Raw genomic sequence first — 14,320 nt, forward strand, 5'->3', positions numbered from 1 at the left:
CAAATTTCTGGTCGAAATGCTGGTGAATGACAGCCAATCTAATATTCAAAAGTTACTTTCGGCTGTAGGTAATAATGCAAAAACCATTCTGAGCAAATAATATAAGAAATAACACAAAAAAAACTAAATACTGCAAAATTGACTAGGAGCTAAGAACAGGGTGACCATGTCTGTCGGTGCCACCTTGCTTTAGTTATGATTGTTTTGATTAAGTTTTTCCCATTGAATAAACATGTTAACGGGAAACAGGGTCCAGACAAGAGAAAGGGGAGTGGGGCAAAGATAATGTGGTGACTCACACACAGAGGGAGAAGGTTACCCACATGCATGTAAGTCACTATTGGAAAACACTGCTGTAAGTCGCTCTGGATAAGAGAGTCTGCTAAATGACTAAAATGTGAATATTTCCCTGCCATTCAGTCACTCATTCTACTCTGCTTTTGTCCCTGTTGTCCATTATTACTACACAAGGCTTATTCTATCGTTGCTATGGTGAGTTGCTATGATTGGATAACCTTAAGCTTTCTAATCGTAGAATAACATGGCATCTAAGAACATGGAACAGGAACATATTTAATGGACCAATTGCACAAATTATACCCCAGAGTTGAACAAATATGGACACTTGATTGCCAGTCTTTACCATTAAGCCTCTCTCCAACATGTAGTCCCCTCATTCTTTTCCATTCCAGAGTGGCCAGAGAATGTTTGTCTGAGGTTTTTGCTGATGTCTTTCAGGTCTATCTGCGAGATGAACCTGGAGGCAGAGCTCTTCACCCTGCAGGACAGCAACTCCAAGCTGGTGTCAGCGTTGCATGAAGCTAATAACAACGTGCAGCAGTGGAAGAAGCAGCTAGCTGCCTACCAGGAAGAGACGGAGAGGCTACGAGACCAGGTGAGTGTTGTCATCCCTTTACTTTCTTTAGCATAGAACTATGGACGCCATGTCAGATCCGTTTCCACAGATGTTGAGTGGACCAAGTCTCAGTGGAATGCTTGGTAAATGTTAAAGTTCAATGTATTTATGCAAGTGCATGCAACCACTCAAGAAAACAGAATTATGAAAAATACATTTGAAGAAATGTAAAGATATGTTACATTCCTAGTTGTGCAATGGAAAGTACAATTAAAAGCATTACCATAGAGCACCATGAAGATTTGAAGTTATTTTCAGCCTCATGTTACCTTCGCTCACTCCATAAATATCTCCACGCTGTGACCTGGAGGTAAGATGTTGATAGTTAAGGTCACATCTAATTATCAATGCTGGTGCTGTAAAACACTGCAGTCCGAGTGGAGAGAGAAGGCGGTGGGCCACTGTAGCAGTAAAGTCTTGTTCAAACGTGATCGGTTGATGAGTCACTGCCACTGACAACCTTTGAAAGTCTCCGGCGTGCCGGTTCTCTGCCGGGGGGAGGTCATGAGGGTTTTGATTGGGTCATCGTTTTCGTGCAATATTTTTTTTTTTTGTCTTGTGAAAGTCTTTGGAGAAAAGTGGAAGGACACATCAGTTGGTAGTTCCCTTTATCATCCACTGACAACACTGTCCTTGTCATGCTGCAGGCTTTTCCCCTGAAGATTTATTCAAGGTGTGTCAGTTGGTTTGGATTACTGGGCAGTATAAACATGCTCTTTGCAAGCTTGCACTATCACATCTATTTCTCTACGGCGTCATTAGTCTGAATGCAGAGAATGTCATCCATCTGTGGCTTGGAGTACACATGGAATCCCATTTACCTCCCATCCCTGAGATATACATGTGATACATAGGATTACTAGACAAGTGGATGATGAGACATTCTCCATTGCGTCAATGCTAAATGGGTCCAGTCAATTAAGTGTTTTGTCTGTTTTTTACACTTCTATGTCATCAATATAATGTCTTTTTAGGGTTGCTGGCTGCTTAGAACTTATGTAATTTGCTGGCTCTGAGCCTTTTATTAAAAACCTTTGGATTCAAATACTTCAATGGTTTGAGTGGTCTGGGCTTATGATGTCTTGTCTAACCCGATACAATTGATCTCCTTTATTATTCTACCATTTCATGCAATGTTTCTGTCGTTGTTTAACTGTACTGTGAATATATATCAGTCGTCCCAGAAGATTTGTATCCTCCGCGTCTTTACATTAAACCTCCTCTAAAAAGACAAGCCACCCAGGGCCCAATAAAACCTACATTTACGAGTGATTTAACGATGAATTTGTCCTACAACAGACGAAGATGGAACATGCATTTACCAAAACACCATGCGGAGAGAACGGTTTATAAGTGTGTCATTGGAGCATGAGTCGATAGTGATTGGATCGAAAGAAAGGAAGGGCTGCGCTCAGATCAGCTTTCTCCATTCAAATCTTACCTTAACATTATAATTATTTCACAATACAGGCGATGGATCAGCTCTTACAAGCTCAAGTGCAACGTTAATAACAATGGTTTGGGAAACATGTCAGAGATTTAACGATGCTACTATGAACGTTCTAATTATATAAAAATGCACTAAATCACTGATTTGGCACATCATTGCCCACATTAGGCTGAACATCATGAAATACATTGAGACAAATTACAGACAGTAGCCTACAAGTAGCAAAATATAACATAATTGATTAAGCATATGATTGAAATAGGTTTATAGCTGACTGTTTATATTGTAATGCAGTCATCTCGGTTTTCATTTGAAGTATATTTTCATATGTCGCTTGTTTGTATCAATTGCATAGACATTGACAACTTTGTATTTGTAGCTGTAGTGGAAAAAGTACCCAATTGTCATACTTGAGTAATAGTTAAGATACCTTAATAGAAAATGACTCAGGTAAAAGTGAAAGTCACCCAGTAAAAGATCACTTGAGTAAAACTATTTGGTTTTAAATATACTTAAGTATCAAAAGTAATCGTATTAATTATTTCAAATTACTTAAATTATCCAAACAGTTTTTTACATGTATTTTTATTTAATGATAGCCAGGAGGAAACTCTCAGACATCATTTACAAATTAAGCATTTGTGTTTAGTGAGTCCACCAGATCAGAGGCAGAAGAGTTGACCAGGCTTGTTCTCTTGATAAGTGTGTGAGTTGGACTAACTTCCTGTCCTGCTGGGCATTCAAAATGCAATGAGTACTTTTGGCTGTCAGGGAAAATGTATGGAGTAAAAAGTACATTATTTTCTTTAGGAATGCAGTGAAGTAAAAGTAGTCAATAATACAACTAATAAAGTACAGTTTCCCCAAAAACTATTTAAGTATTTTTACTTAAGTACTTTAATTACACCACTGGTTTGTAGTCAACTTTGTTCTGTAGTTATCAGCAATCACAGAGAAGGATAAACCATGTGATTATATGTTTAGTAGAGATATGTGTATAAAGTGATGCGGGAGGGCCGATACACGTAGCTGTTATATGAGTGGTCTGAGGCAGGCGTTAGATTCAGTAGCTGTTATATGAGTGGTCTGAGGCAGGCGTTAGATTCAGTAGCTGTTCTATGAGTGGTCTGAGGCAGGCGTTAGATTCAGTAGCTGTTATATGAGTGGTCTGAGGCAGGCGTTAGATTCAGTAGCTGTTATATGAGTGGTCTGAGGCAGGCGTTAGATTCAGTAGCTGTTCTATGAGTGGTCTGGGGCAGGCGTTAGATTCAGTAGCTGTTATATGAGTGGTCTGAGGCAGGCGTTAGATTCAGTAGCTGTTATATGAGTGGTCTGAGGCAGGCGTTAGATTCAGTAGCTGTTCTATGAGTGGTCTGAGAGAGGCGTTAGATTCAGTAGCTGTTCTATGAGTGGTCTGAGGCAGGCGTTAGATTCAGTAGCTGTTATATGAGTGGTCTGAGGCAGGCGTTAGATTCAGTAGCTGTTCTATGAGTGGTCTGAGGCAGGCGTTAGATTCAGTAGCTGTTCTATGAGTGGTCTGAGGCAGGCGTTAGATTCAGTAGCTGTTCTATGAGTGGTCTGAGGCAGGCGTTAGATTCAGTAGCTGTTATATGAGTGGTCTGAGGCAGGCGTTAGATTCAGTAGCTGTTCTATGAGTGGTCTGATGCAGGCATTAGATTCAGAGTGTTTAAGTGCAACGTTAATGACGATGGTTTTGTGAAACAGTTCAGAGATTTAACGATGCTCCTACGAAGGTTCTAATGATGCTTTTGGGAAACCGGGCCCTGGTCTGGTGGACCAAGTTCTCTTTCTCTCGATCTGAAGTGGGCGACCAAGTGGCTGAAAATGGTTCACATCTCTGAAAATGGTTCACATCTCCAGGGGGTGAAAGAGAGAGAGGTTTGTAGGACAGCAATATCCTACTTTCAATGCCCTAGTTAGGAGAAAAATGAAAAATAACCAGAGGAAGCTGGCAGCTTCTCATTTAGTTCTCCCTTCCTACCACACACGGATAAAAATAATCCAGCCTCTCTCAAGACTCTCCAAGAAGCAGAGACCTTTTTAAAGGTCTCCTTTTAGTTTTGCTCGTATTTTGCAGTCTGAGTTGACACAGCAGTGAGGTTTCAATTCTCAGTTACCTGATAATGGTGGTGTCTCCGTCCTTGGCTTGGTCATTGGAAGGCAGCAGCCTTGGCCATGGTAAAGGAGGATCAAGGGGAGGGTGTATGTTGTGTGTATCATTGAGATCTCAATGTCTGATAGGGAGACATTATGCCTTTATCATCCAATGACAGATAATTACTTTGTTATTTACTCTGTACTACAGTTTTGTTGCTTGGCAGTTTGTGCATTGGGGGGGTTGTATATTAATTCCTCACTGTTGTTATTTGTTTAGTTTATGACTTGTTTGGTTAGTAGGAGATACTGCTGTTTTGCATGTATAGGAACAGCATTCTCAGGGGCACTGCTGTTACTGAATTGGGTTGAAGCGGGATAAAGAGGTGGGAGGTGTGTATCATGCGGGAATGATCCAGGTTCCAAGATGGCAGACTCCCTGACTGACTTTTCAGTCATTTAGCAGACGCTCTTATCCAGGGCGACTTATAGTTAGTGCATTAATCTTAAGACACAGCTAGGTGGGACAACCCCATCACAGGCATCGAAAGTACCATTTTCCTCAATAACGTAGCTATCAGTAGAGTCAGAGCTGGGGAGGAGGATCGAGTGCTGGTTTAGTGTTATCTATACTGTACAGTACCAGTCAAAAGTTTGGATACACCTACTCATTCAAGGGTTTTTCTTAATTTAGAAGATGTTCTACATTGTAGAATAATACTGAACACGTCAAAATGATGAAATAGCACATATGGAATCATGTAGTAACCCAACAAAAATCTTCAAAGTAGCCACCCTTTGCCTTGATGACAGCTTTGCACACTCTTGACATTCTCTCAACCAGCTTCCAAGCTTTTCCAACAGCTATCACATAGTACAATACTGGTAGAATTGACATCGCCATTGTCACGTTCTGACCTTTATTTCCGCTGTTTTGTCATTATTTAGTATGGTCAGGGCGTGAGTTGGGGTGGGCAGTCTATGTTTGTTTTTCTATGATTTTGGGATTTGGATGTTTCAGCCTAGTATGGTTCTCAATCAGAGGCAGGTGTCATTAGTGTTCTCTGATTGAGAATCATACTTAGGTAGCCTGGGTTTCACTGTTTGTTTGTGGGTGATTGTCTATGTTGATTGCTTGTGCCAGCACATTTCTCATTAGCTTCACAGTCGTTATTTCGTTTATTGTTTTTGTATAGTGTGTTTCAGTGTTCAGTGTTTTCTTTATTAAATATCAAGATGAACACAAACCACGCCGCATTTTGGTCCTCCGATCCTTCTCGCCTCTCCTCTTCAGATGAAGAGGAGGAAGACCGTGACAGCCACTAAGGATAACAGCGAGTTGCAGTAGTCCAGCCAACAGTGAGTTGCAGTAGTCCAGCCAACAGTGAGTTGCAGTAGTCCAGCCAACAGTGAGTTGTAGTAGTCCAGCCAACAGTGAGTTGCAGTAGTCCAGCCAACAGTGAGTTGCAGTAGTCCAGCCAACAGCGAGTTGCAGTAGTCCAGCCAACAGCGAGTTGCAGTAGTCCAGTCAACAGTGAGTTGTAGTAGTCCAGCCAACAGTGAGTTGCAGTAGTCCAGCCAACAGTGAGTTGCAGTAGTCCAGCCAACAGTGAGTTGCAGTAGTCCAGCCAACAGTGAGTTGCAGTAGTCCAGCCAACAGCGAGTTGCAGTAGTCCAGCCAACAGTGAGTTGCAGTAGTCCAGCCAACAGCGAGTTGCAGTAGTCCAGACGGGAGAGGATAAGTGCCTGGATTAGGACCTGCACTGCTTCCTGTGTGAGGTAGGGTTGTACTCTACGGATGTTGTAGAGCATCAACCTGCAGGAGCGGTTCACTGCTTTGATGTTTGCAGAGAACAACAGGGTGTTGTCCAGGGTCACGCCAAGGTTATTTGCACTCTCGGAGGGCGACACTGTGGAGTTGTCAACCGTGATGGAGAGGTCTTTGAGCGGGCAGGCCTTCCCCGGGAGGAAGAGCAGTTCCGTCTTGTTGAGCTTGAGGTGATGGGCCGACATCCAATCTGAGATATCTGCCAGGCACGCAGAGATGTGTGACGAGACCTGTGTGTCAGAAGGGGGGGAAGGAGAAAAGTAGGACATTTTTTATCCGGAGCCAGGGAAAAGGGATTTGGATTTTCCTTTACCTGCAGTGTGGTACTGCTATATTATATTATATATGATGCATTTTGTGTGAGGAGCAGTTGTGAATTGAGTTGATGAAGAAAGGCCTGGAGAACAACAGACCCATTGCTCATTGCGGTTGGTCTTGCCGGACAATTAGAAAGGCTGATTAAAAAGAGATTCTGACGGATTTAAATGACCACAACTGGGTATACACTGTTAACATTTAGGAAAATGTATATAACATTTAATGGCAGGGGCAAGCTGTAAAGGCAAGGTATCATTCCTTTCTGGACCAGCACCTGTCCCAATTATAGTACCATTCAGGAGTGCATAGCAAGTAGAGGCTCAATCTAGTTTCAACAAGGGTCCTGGCAAACACGTCCCAATAACGTTCACATTCCCTCTAGAGATCTGACAAGAACTGCAGAACAGTCAAGTATATACTGATTTATCCTGGGGTATATTCATTACGTCTTGCAACGGAAACTGTTTACCATGTAAGAACCAAAAGGAAGCAAACAGAAGGAAATTGGACCTTCCTGAATTTGTCCAATAGAAACCTTGTTTTCATTGCAAACCGTTTTCCATTTGGAGTGAACGGTTTCTGTTGCAAAATGTTTTGCAACAGGAAAACGTTTTGCAACATAATCGCCGTGATGAATACACCCCTGGTCTTGACTGAAACGTATTGTCTTTTGGCAGGTGGCTGATCTGGAAGCACATGGCGGCCACGGTCCTAGTGACATGCTAAAGGACGAGCTGACTCGGTCTCTGGAGGAACTGGAGGCCCTGCTCAAGGCTAAAGACGAGGTCAGAGGGCAAGAGACATACAGGGGAAACGAGAGGTATTGTAGGTACATCACAGAGGAGGCTGGTGGGAGGAGCTATAGGAAGATGGGCTCATTGTAATGGCTGGAATGGAATTAATGGAACGTCAAACACAAACATATAGAAACCACATTTGACTCTGTTCCATTAATTCCATTCTAGTCATTACAATGAGCCTGTCCTAGCTCCTCCCACCAGCCTCCTCTGGTACAGCTGTTTGCCCTTTGCAACTTATGCATAAGATGAGGTTAGGGGGAGACGTTTCTAGTTACCAAGATCAAAAGTAGCTGGAGTTGAAATGGAATTGTATGCAATTATAGATGGAGAACTGTCTTATCACAAAGATAGCTTAAGCAGGCAACTGATCTCAAATCAGTTGTGGTCTTTAAACAAAATAAATAAAGGCCTGATGTGAAAACCTGTAACTTCCTTTGTTTTGTGTTGCTGATCGCAAAGGTCCTAATGTGCGATTGATAATGTTGTTTTTTTTATCCCAGGAAATCCACATTCTGCAGAACAAGAAATCCGAATACCATGAGATGGAGCAGGAGAGAGAAGAAGCCATACATAGATTACAGGTAGAACTGCACACTGAAGAAATACTTGCTGAAACATTGCAGGAACAAGCAGCAAGTAGGATGCACTCAGGGTGAATTAAGACGGGTGAAAATGTCTTCCCTTTTCCCCCCGTGTTTCTTCAGGAGATGGAGATGCGTAACCTGGAGCTGGAGCGGCGGGTGCAGAATGCCGAGCAGAACCTGGCCGCCTCCCTAGAGGAGCGGGACCGCACAGAGAGTGAGGTGCAGAGGGCCATCGAGATCCTGGACATCAAGCTCTTTGACCTGAACGACCTCCGGCAGAGCCTTGTCAAGCTGATTGACAAATGATGCTAAAGAGGAAGGGTCTGTTGGGGACGGCCAATGCAAAGAGAGGAAGAAAGAGATGGAGCTGGTCCTCTCCTGCTGTAAAGCACAACACCGCCTCTGCTGTGGGAAGATTACTGCATCGCTGTACTGTACTTTCCAGCTTGTTAAGCAATATGTTGTGGTGTTACCGAGGCAGTGTTTCCCAACCCAGGTCCTCCATTGTACATTTTTATTGTAACCTGGACAAGCACACCTGATTCAACTTGTCAACTAATCATCAAGCCCTCACTTAGTTGAATTAGGTGTGTTTGTCAAGGGCTACAACAAAACTGTGTCCTGTTGGGGATACTGGAGAACCAGGGTTGGGAAACACTGACCAAGGCAGTGTATCTGCTGTGTCCGGTGTTGTGCTGCGCTTCATGTTGCTTTCTTAAGCAACATTCAAGGCAATAGTCTTAAGTGCTAGGCTGTTTATTTGCGATTAAGAATATTGTCAAGAATGAGAACAATGACATCATTAGGTGCTTGTAGAGTTTGAATTCAACTGATTTTATACAAATTTGGTAATATAATGGTATAATGAGCAATGTGGATTATCTATTTTAATTTTCCAGTGAGGAGTTTATTTTTTGGGGGGAGAGATCTCAGTGCAACCATGTATGTGGAAAGGAGCATTACATGACGCAAATGAACATTTTTTTTTAAATGTGGCTGACAGAATTCACATCAAATTATCATACAACTCAAGATAATTGGTATTCAATAACAAGAAAGTAAAGAATTAGCCTTATCAAAATATTCAGTTTTTTATACATCTGAGCAAAGTTAGTGTCACAGAGACCAAAAGATATGCCTCTGTAATAATCTCGAGACATCAATATGATTAACGTAGTGAGGGCTCGATTCAATCCGTAACACTGAAGATCTGCGCTGTAGCGCCATTGAAATGTACTTCTCCTTTCAATTTCTATTGCGCTCGTAGCGCAGATCTTCAGCACTACAGATTGTTAGTCTTTATTTAACCTGTGATATGTTAACAACTCATGTCTGATAACTGTATACTTAAAAAAAAAAAATGCATGTGAAGTGCTCTGAGCGATAAACAATCTGTAAAGAAACATGTTTATTGACAGAAACGTCAGATGTGTCCGTGTTACGGGTACCAGTTGTAAATATATAACTTTATTGGTACTATGGCATGCTGGTAATAGTGTGATGTATGAGGCATGGGAGGGTAACTTGTGAATATGTTCCAATAAGAACTAAAAGGCACCAAAGAGAGTTGAGTTCTCAAAGTAAGAGCTTTCAAAAGCTTGACTCAACAGATTCTCATTTGTGTTTATAGAATGTTAAATTAGCGCTAGATTAGTCCTGATAATTAGGTAGATGATTTAGATGAGCGATAAGATTTAAGACATTTAAGTTTGCTCTTGCAATAAGTCAATGTTAAATTAAGACTTCTCAAAGAGCCATTGTCTCTAGCCAGATTGTCTAATAATTGATATAAAAATATAATCCGTTCAATCCATAGCACTGAAAATCTGCGCTATAACGCTGTATGTCGGCACAATCGGAAATTACCTTCAAAATTTAAATCATAAATGCTAAAGCGCTACGGATTGAACTGAGCTCTTCATTCATGAGGTTTACGTAAATATAACTATCTTTGAGACTTGAATGAATGCATTTGATCAGCTCTTATTTCCCTCCAGCATATGTAATCATTAAGAGCAGTAGAAGGGGCTTGATGTTCATCTTATAGGAGACAATGCTATAGGCCTTGTAAGTGGTTGTATGTATTTGCATTTACTGTAAAAAAAAAAAGATCTGTGATGAAATTGCAAGTTTCATTGCACAAATGATATTTAGATTAAGGCACTCCAGTGAAGTGGAGCAAAATGTTATTTTTCATGAACCTTTGTTCAACAGAAACTGTCTAAAAATAAAAGGGCATAGAATAATGTGATCAAAACAGCCTTGTGCTATGTAGTAAGTCAAGGTTTGTGACAGCAAGAATGAGCCTTTCCTTTTTTTCCATTTTATTTTATTGAAAACCTTGACAAAAGATTGTAAGGATGCAAGTTTACTTCAGCTTCTTCTTGGGGCGCAGGTTGCTGGTATGCCCACACTTCTTTTTGCGGCAGTTGACTGCACGGGGGTGAAGACGTGCATAGCATCTGTAATACAGAGAGTGCACCAACATCATTAAGTCCACAGACCTGGGTCAGTAGATGTCTGTAATTCTACACTGAACAAAAATAAAACGCAACATGTGAAGTGTTGATCCCATGTTTCATGAGCTAAAATAATAAAATCCCAGAAATGTTCCATATTCACCAAAAACGTTAAAATTGTGCACAAATTTGTTTACATCCCTGTTAGTGAGCATTTGCCAAGATTATCCATCCACCTGAAAGGTGCGACATATCAAGAAGCCGATTAAACAGCATGATCATTACACAGGTGCACCTTGTGCTGGGTGACTATAACAGGCCACTAAAATGTGCAGTTCTCACGCCAGAGCTGTTGCAAGAAAATGTTATGTTCAATTCTCTACCATAAGCCACTCCAAACGTTGTTTTAGATAATTTGGCAGGCCTCATGTAACCATGGCAGCTCAGGACCTCCACATCCAGCTTCTTCACCTGCAGGATCATCTGAGACCAGCCACCTGGACAGCTGACGAAATTAAAGAATTTCTGCACAAACTGCCAGAAACCGTCTCAGGGAAGCTCATCTGTGTGCTTGTCGTTCTCACCAGGGTCTTGACCTGACTGCAGTTCGGCGTCGTAGCCAACTTCAGTGGGCAAATGCTCACCTTCAAATGGCCACTGGCACGCTGGATGAATCCTGGTTTTAACTGTACCGGGCAGACAGCGTGTGTGAGAGATTTGCTAATGTCAACGTTGTGAACATAGTGACCAATGTTGGCAGTGGGGTTATAGTATGGGCAGACATGAGCTATGGACAACGAACACAACTGCATTTTATCTATGGCAATGTGAATGCACAGAGATACTTTGACGAGATACTAGGGCTAATTGTCGTGCCATTCATCCACAGCAATCACCTCATGTTTCAGCATGACTATGCTCTGCCCCATGTCGCAAGGATCTGTACACAATTCCTGGAAGCTGAAAATGTCCCAGTTCTTCCCTGGCCTGCATACTCACCAGACATGTCACCCATTGAGCTTATTTGGGATGCTCTAGATCGACGCATACAACAGCGTGTTCCAGTTCCCGCTAATATCCAGCAACTTCACACAGCCATTGAAGAGGAGTGGGACAACATTCCTCATGCCACAATCAACAGCCTGATCAACGCTATGCAAAGGAGATATGTTGCGTGGCAAATGGTGGTCATATCAGATACTGACTGGTATTCTGATCCACACCCTTACTTTTTTTTCAGGTATTGTGACCAACAGATGCACATCTGTATTCCCAGTCATGTGAAATCCATAAATTAGAGCCTAATTTATTTATTTCAGTTGACTGAATTCCTTAAATGAACTGCAACTCAGTAAAGCCTTTGAAATTGTTGCATGCTGCGTTTATATTTTTGTTCAGTGTATTTTGTGTTCAGTTAATGAAAGCAGACATACTTGCGGCAGATCATTTTGTCACAGTTGTATTTCTGTGCCAGCTGTCTCAGGGAAGGCTCGATGATACCTCCTCTCAGACGCAGGACGAGATGTAGAGTGGACTCTGGGAAGCAAAGTAGTGACACATTAACAAATTACACGTCAACAAGATTACACAGTAGAATTTATTTAATTGTATTTATTTAACCAGGATAGTCCACTAAGTAACACATGCCACTGTTTTCCAGGTAGTATCACAAATTGTATTTCTAAGAGTTGAAAATATGCACTGACATTTTTATATAAACATTTGTATTTTTGTTAGGGCCTTATATAAAATAAATTGTTTGTTAGGGCCTTATATATATATATTTTGTTATATAAACTATTATTTTTGTTTAGGGCCAGGGGCATTAACTGCTAATATGTGATGCATAATATTTCACATTTTAGTAATTTAGCTGACGCTCTTATCCAGAGCTATTCACAGGAGCAATTAGGGTTAAGTGCCTTGCTCAAGGGCACATCAGTAGATTTTCCACTTAGTCATCTTGGGGATTTTGAACCAACAACCTTTTATTTACTGGTTCAACACTCTTAACCGCTAGGTTACCTGCCGCACATCAGACAGACTGCTCACGTTCCCATGGACTAAGATGTGATATAAGCCTCAATGCCATGACAGATTAGTGTAAACACTGAAGACTTGTCTGAACAAACAGTATTATCTCCATCATTGGATTAGTCAAGAAGTACCTTTCTGAATGTTGTAGTCTGACAATGTGCGGCCATCCTCCAACTGTTTGCCAGCGAAGATGAGTCGCTGTTGGTCAGGAGGAATACCTGAAAGGGAAGGCAGCAAACTAAGTATGTTTGCCATCAAACCATCCACATCACACCAACTGGAGTAGTTGCCCATATACACATATCTTATGTCGATTTTCGGTTCTCAGGTGGAAGGTAAACTAATCCTAGATCTGTGCCCAGCAATTTTTACTGTTGCTGAGATTGAGTGTTACCTTCTTTGTCTTGAATCTTGGCCTTCACATTCTCGATGGTGTCACTGGGTTCCACCTCAAGGGTGATGGTTTTACCCGTCAACGTTTTCACAAAGATCTGCATCTTTGTTGGCTGTTGAAACAAGGCGGGTAAACATTATAGGCCAGTTTCCTGGACACAGATTTAAGTGTGGTCCTGGAGTGAAATGCATGCTCAACGGAGAATATGTTACTAGTTAGCTTTAAAAATCAGCAGGCTACTAAATTACTAGTTTCATACACCTAGCACGTTAGTTAGCTACCGTTAATCAAACGGGCAATACTTGTACGTTGTGGGCTGTTTAGTAAGTTAATGATGTCTGAATAACGTTAGTCAATTATTTCACCAGCCACGTGTCATCTGACAATTACAGTACTGGATAACATGTTTGTAATGCTTTAGCTACACACTAGTAATACGGCTGTAGTTAACGTTATGCGTTGAGCTAACCCATTTGGAAATGGCACATGGCACACAGGGCCACGGTTGTTAGCAAGCTAACGTTAGCTACCGTCTAATGTCACACAGCTAGCTATTAGTCCCGTTTCTCACACACTGATGAACAGTCAGTCGTCAATTAATGTCAGATATCTAGACATAAAACAGTCGCTGATAGTCAATCCTCAAAATATATCCATAATGTTGAAGATACGCTTAGCTGGTTAAACAACACTCACCGTCAGACAACTGCTTCTGGAGAACAGGAAAGCAGGAACTTGATGGTTTTCATCATTCTACCTTCGGCTAAAGGTTGCCAGGTCTAGCTAAAATTTCGAGGCCCTGACCTCTGAAAACCCGCAGCAAGGCAGACAACTAGGTCTTTAATGTTCTGGGGTTTTTTTGTAGCAAGAGAGGAGTTGCCACGAAACCCTTAGTCTATAATATATCGAGCGAATTAAGAATTATTATTTTTTCTTAATTTTTAACGACATAGGCTAGGAAGCAAAATTCGGTTTTCCATCAATATAATCATTCTTGCAAGTTTAAGAATATGTCACAAGAGAAAAGATAAATCACCCGTATTAAACTCTCCAGATCAATTTAACTTATTTTGACAGCTATGATTAAGTTATACGGCCCAAGGAGGCGTGGTATATGGCCAATATACCACAGCTAAGGGCTATTCTAAGGACATAGCCCTCAACTGTGGTATATTGGTCATATACCACAAACCCCTGAGGTGCCTTATTGCTATTATAAACTGGTTAACAACCTAATTAGAATAGCAAAAAGTATTTTTTGGTAATTCCCGTGATACACAGTCTGCTATACCATGGCTTTAAACCAATTGGAATTCAGGGCTCAAACCACCTTGTTAATAATTGGAAATAAATCCTGCCTGCACATGTGCATAACTATAGATAAATCCAACAGGAGAGTTTGAGTGATGAAAGTTGGAC

The 14,320-nt window shown here is 41.4% G+C and overlaps 2 protein-coding genes across 3 annotated transcripts in view; one reads left to right on the forward strand and one right to left on the reverse strand.

Moving 5' to 3' along the window:
- Nucleotides 1–10,239, forward strand: part of LOC135558533 (homer protein homolog 3-like) — a 29,562-nt gene extending 19,323 nt beyond the window's left edge. Inside the window, exons 7-10 of one of the 2 annotated variants that reach the window (XM_064992402.1) lie at nt 739–895; nt 7,305–7,412; nt 7,928–8,008; nt 8,132–10,239. In XM_064992402.1, the coding sequence (XP_064848474.1) occupies nt 739–895; nt 7,305–7,412; nt 7,928–8,008; nt 8,132–8,317 (532 nt within the window). In that variant the 3' untranslated portion in view covers nt 8,318–10,239. Of the gene's footprint in view, nt 1–738; nt 896–7,304; nt 7,448–7,927; nt 8,009–8,131 lie in introns of both variants that reach the window. The other variant, XM_064992403.1, reaches the window with a different exon arrangement.
- Nucleotides 10,240–10,318: 79 nt separating this feature from the next.
- LOC135558534 (ubiquitin-ribosomal protein eL40 fusion protein-like) lies at nt 10,319–13,693 on the reverse strand. The gene is made up of 5 exons (XM_064992404.1): nt 13,598–13,693; nt 12,902–13,013; nt 12,639–12,725; nt 11,904–12,006; nt 10,319–10,473 (listed from the first exon to the last, which is right to left on the reverse strand). The coding sequence occupies exons 2-5, from the start codon at nt 13,002–13,004 to the stop codon at nt 10,380–10,382; spliced, it is 387 nt and encodes a 128-aa protein (XP_064848476.1). The 5' UTR covers nt 13,005–13,013; nt 13,598–13,693; the 3' UTR covers nt 10,319–10,379.
- Between the last annotated feature and the right edge of the window lie 627 nt (nt 13,694–14,320).

This window comes from Oncorhynchus masou, chromosome 17 (genome assembly GCF_036934945.1).
Source record: "Oncorhynchus masou masou isolate Uvic2021 chromosome 17, UVic_Omas_1.1, whole genome shotgun sequence".
Lineage (NCBI taxonomy): Eukaryota > Metazoa > Chordata > Actinopteri > Salmoniformes > Salmonidae > Oncorhynchus > Oncorhynchus masou.

Excerpts from the sequence above, each read along its gene's own strand:
- LOC135558534 (XM_064992404.1), bottom strand. The coding sequence starts at position 13,004 with ATGCAGATCTTTGTGAAAACGTTGACGGGTAAAACCATCACCCTTGAG. Across the intron at positions 12,007-12,638 it reads AGACTACAACATTCAGAAAG|AGTCCACTCTACATCTCGTC; the intron begins GTACTTCTTGAC and ends TTTGCTTCCCAG. Across the intron at positions 10,474-11,903 it reads GACAAAATGATCTGCCGCAA|ATGCTATGCACGTCTTCACC; the intron begins GTATGTCTGCTT and ends TCTGTATTACAG.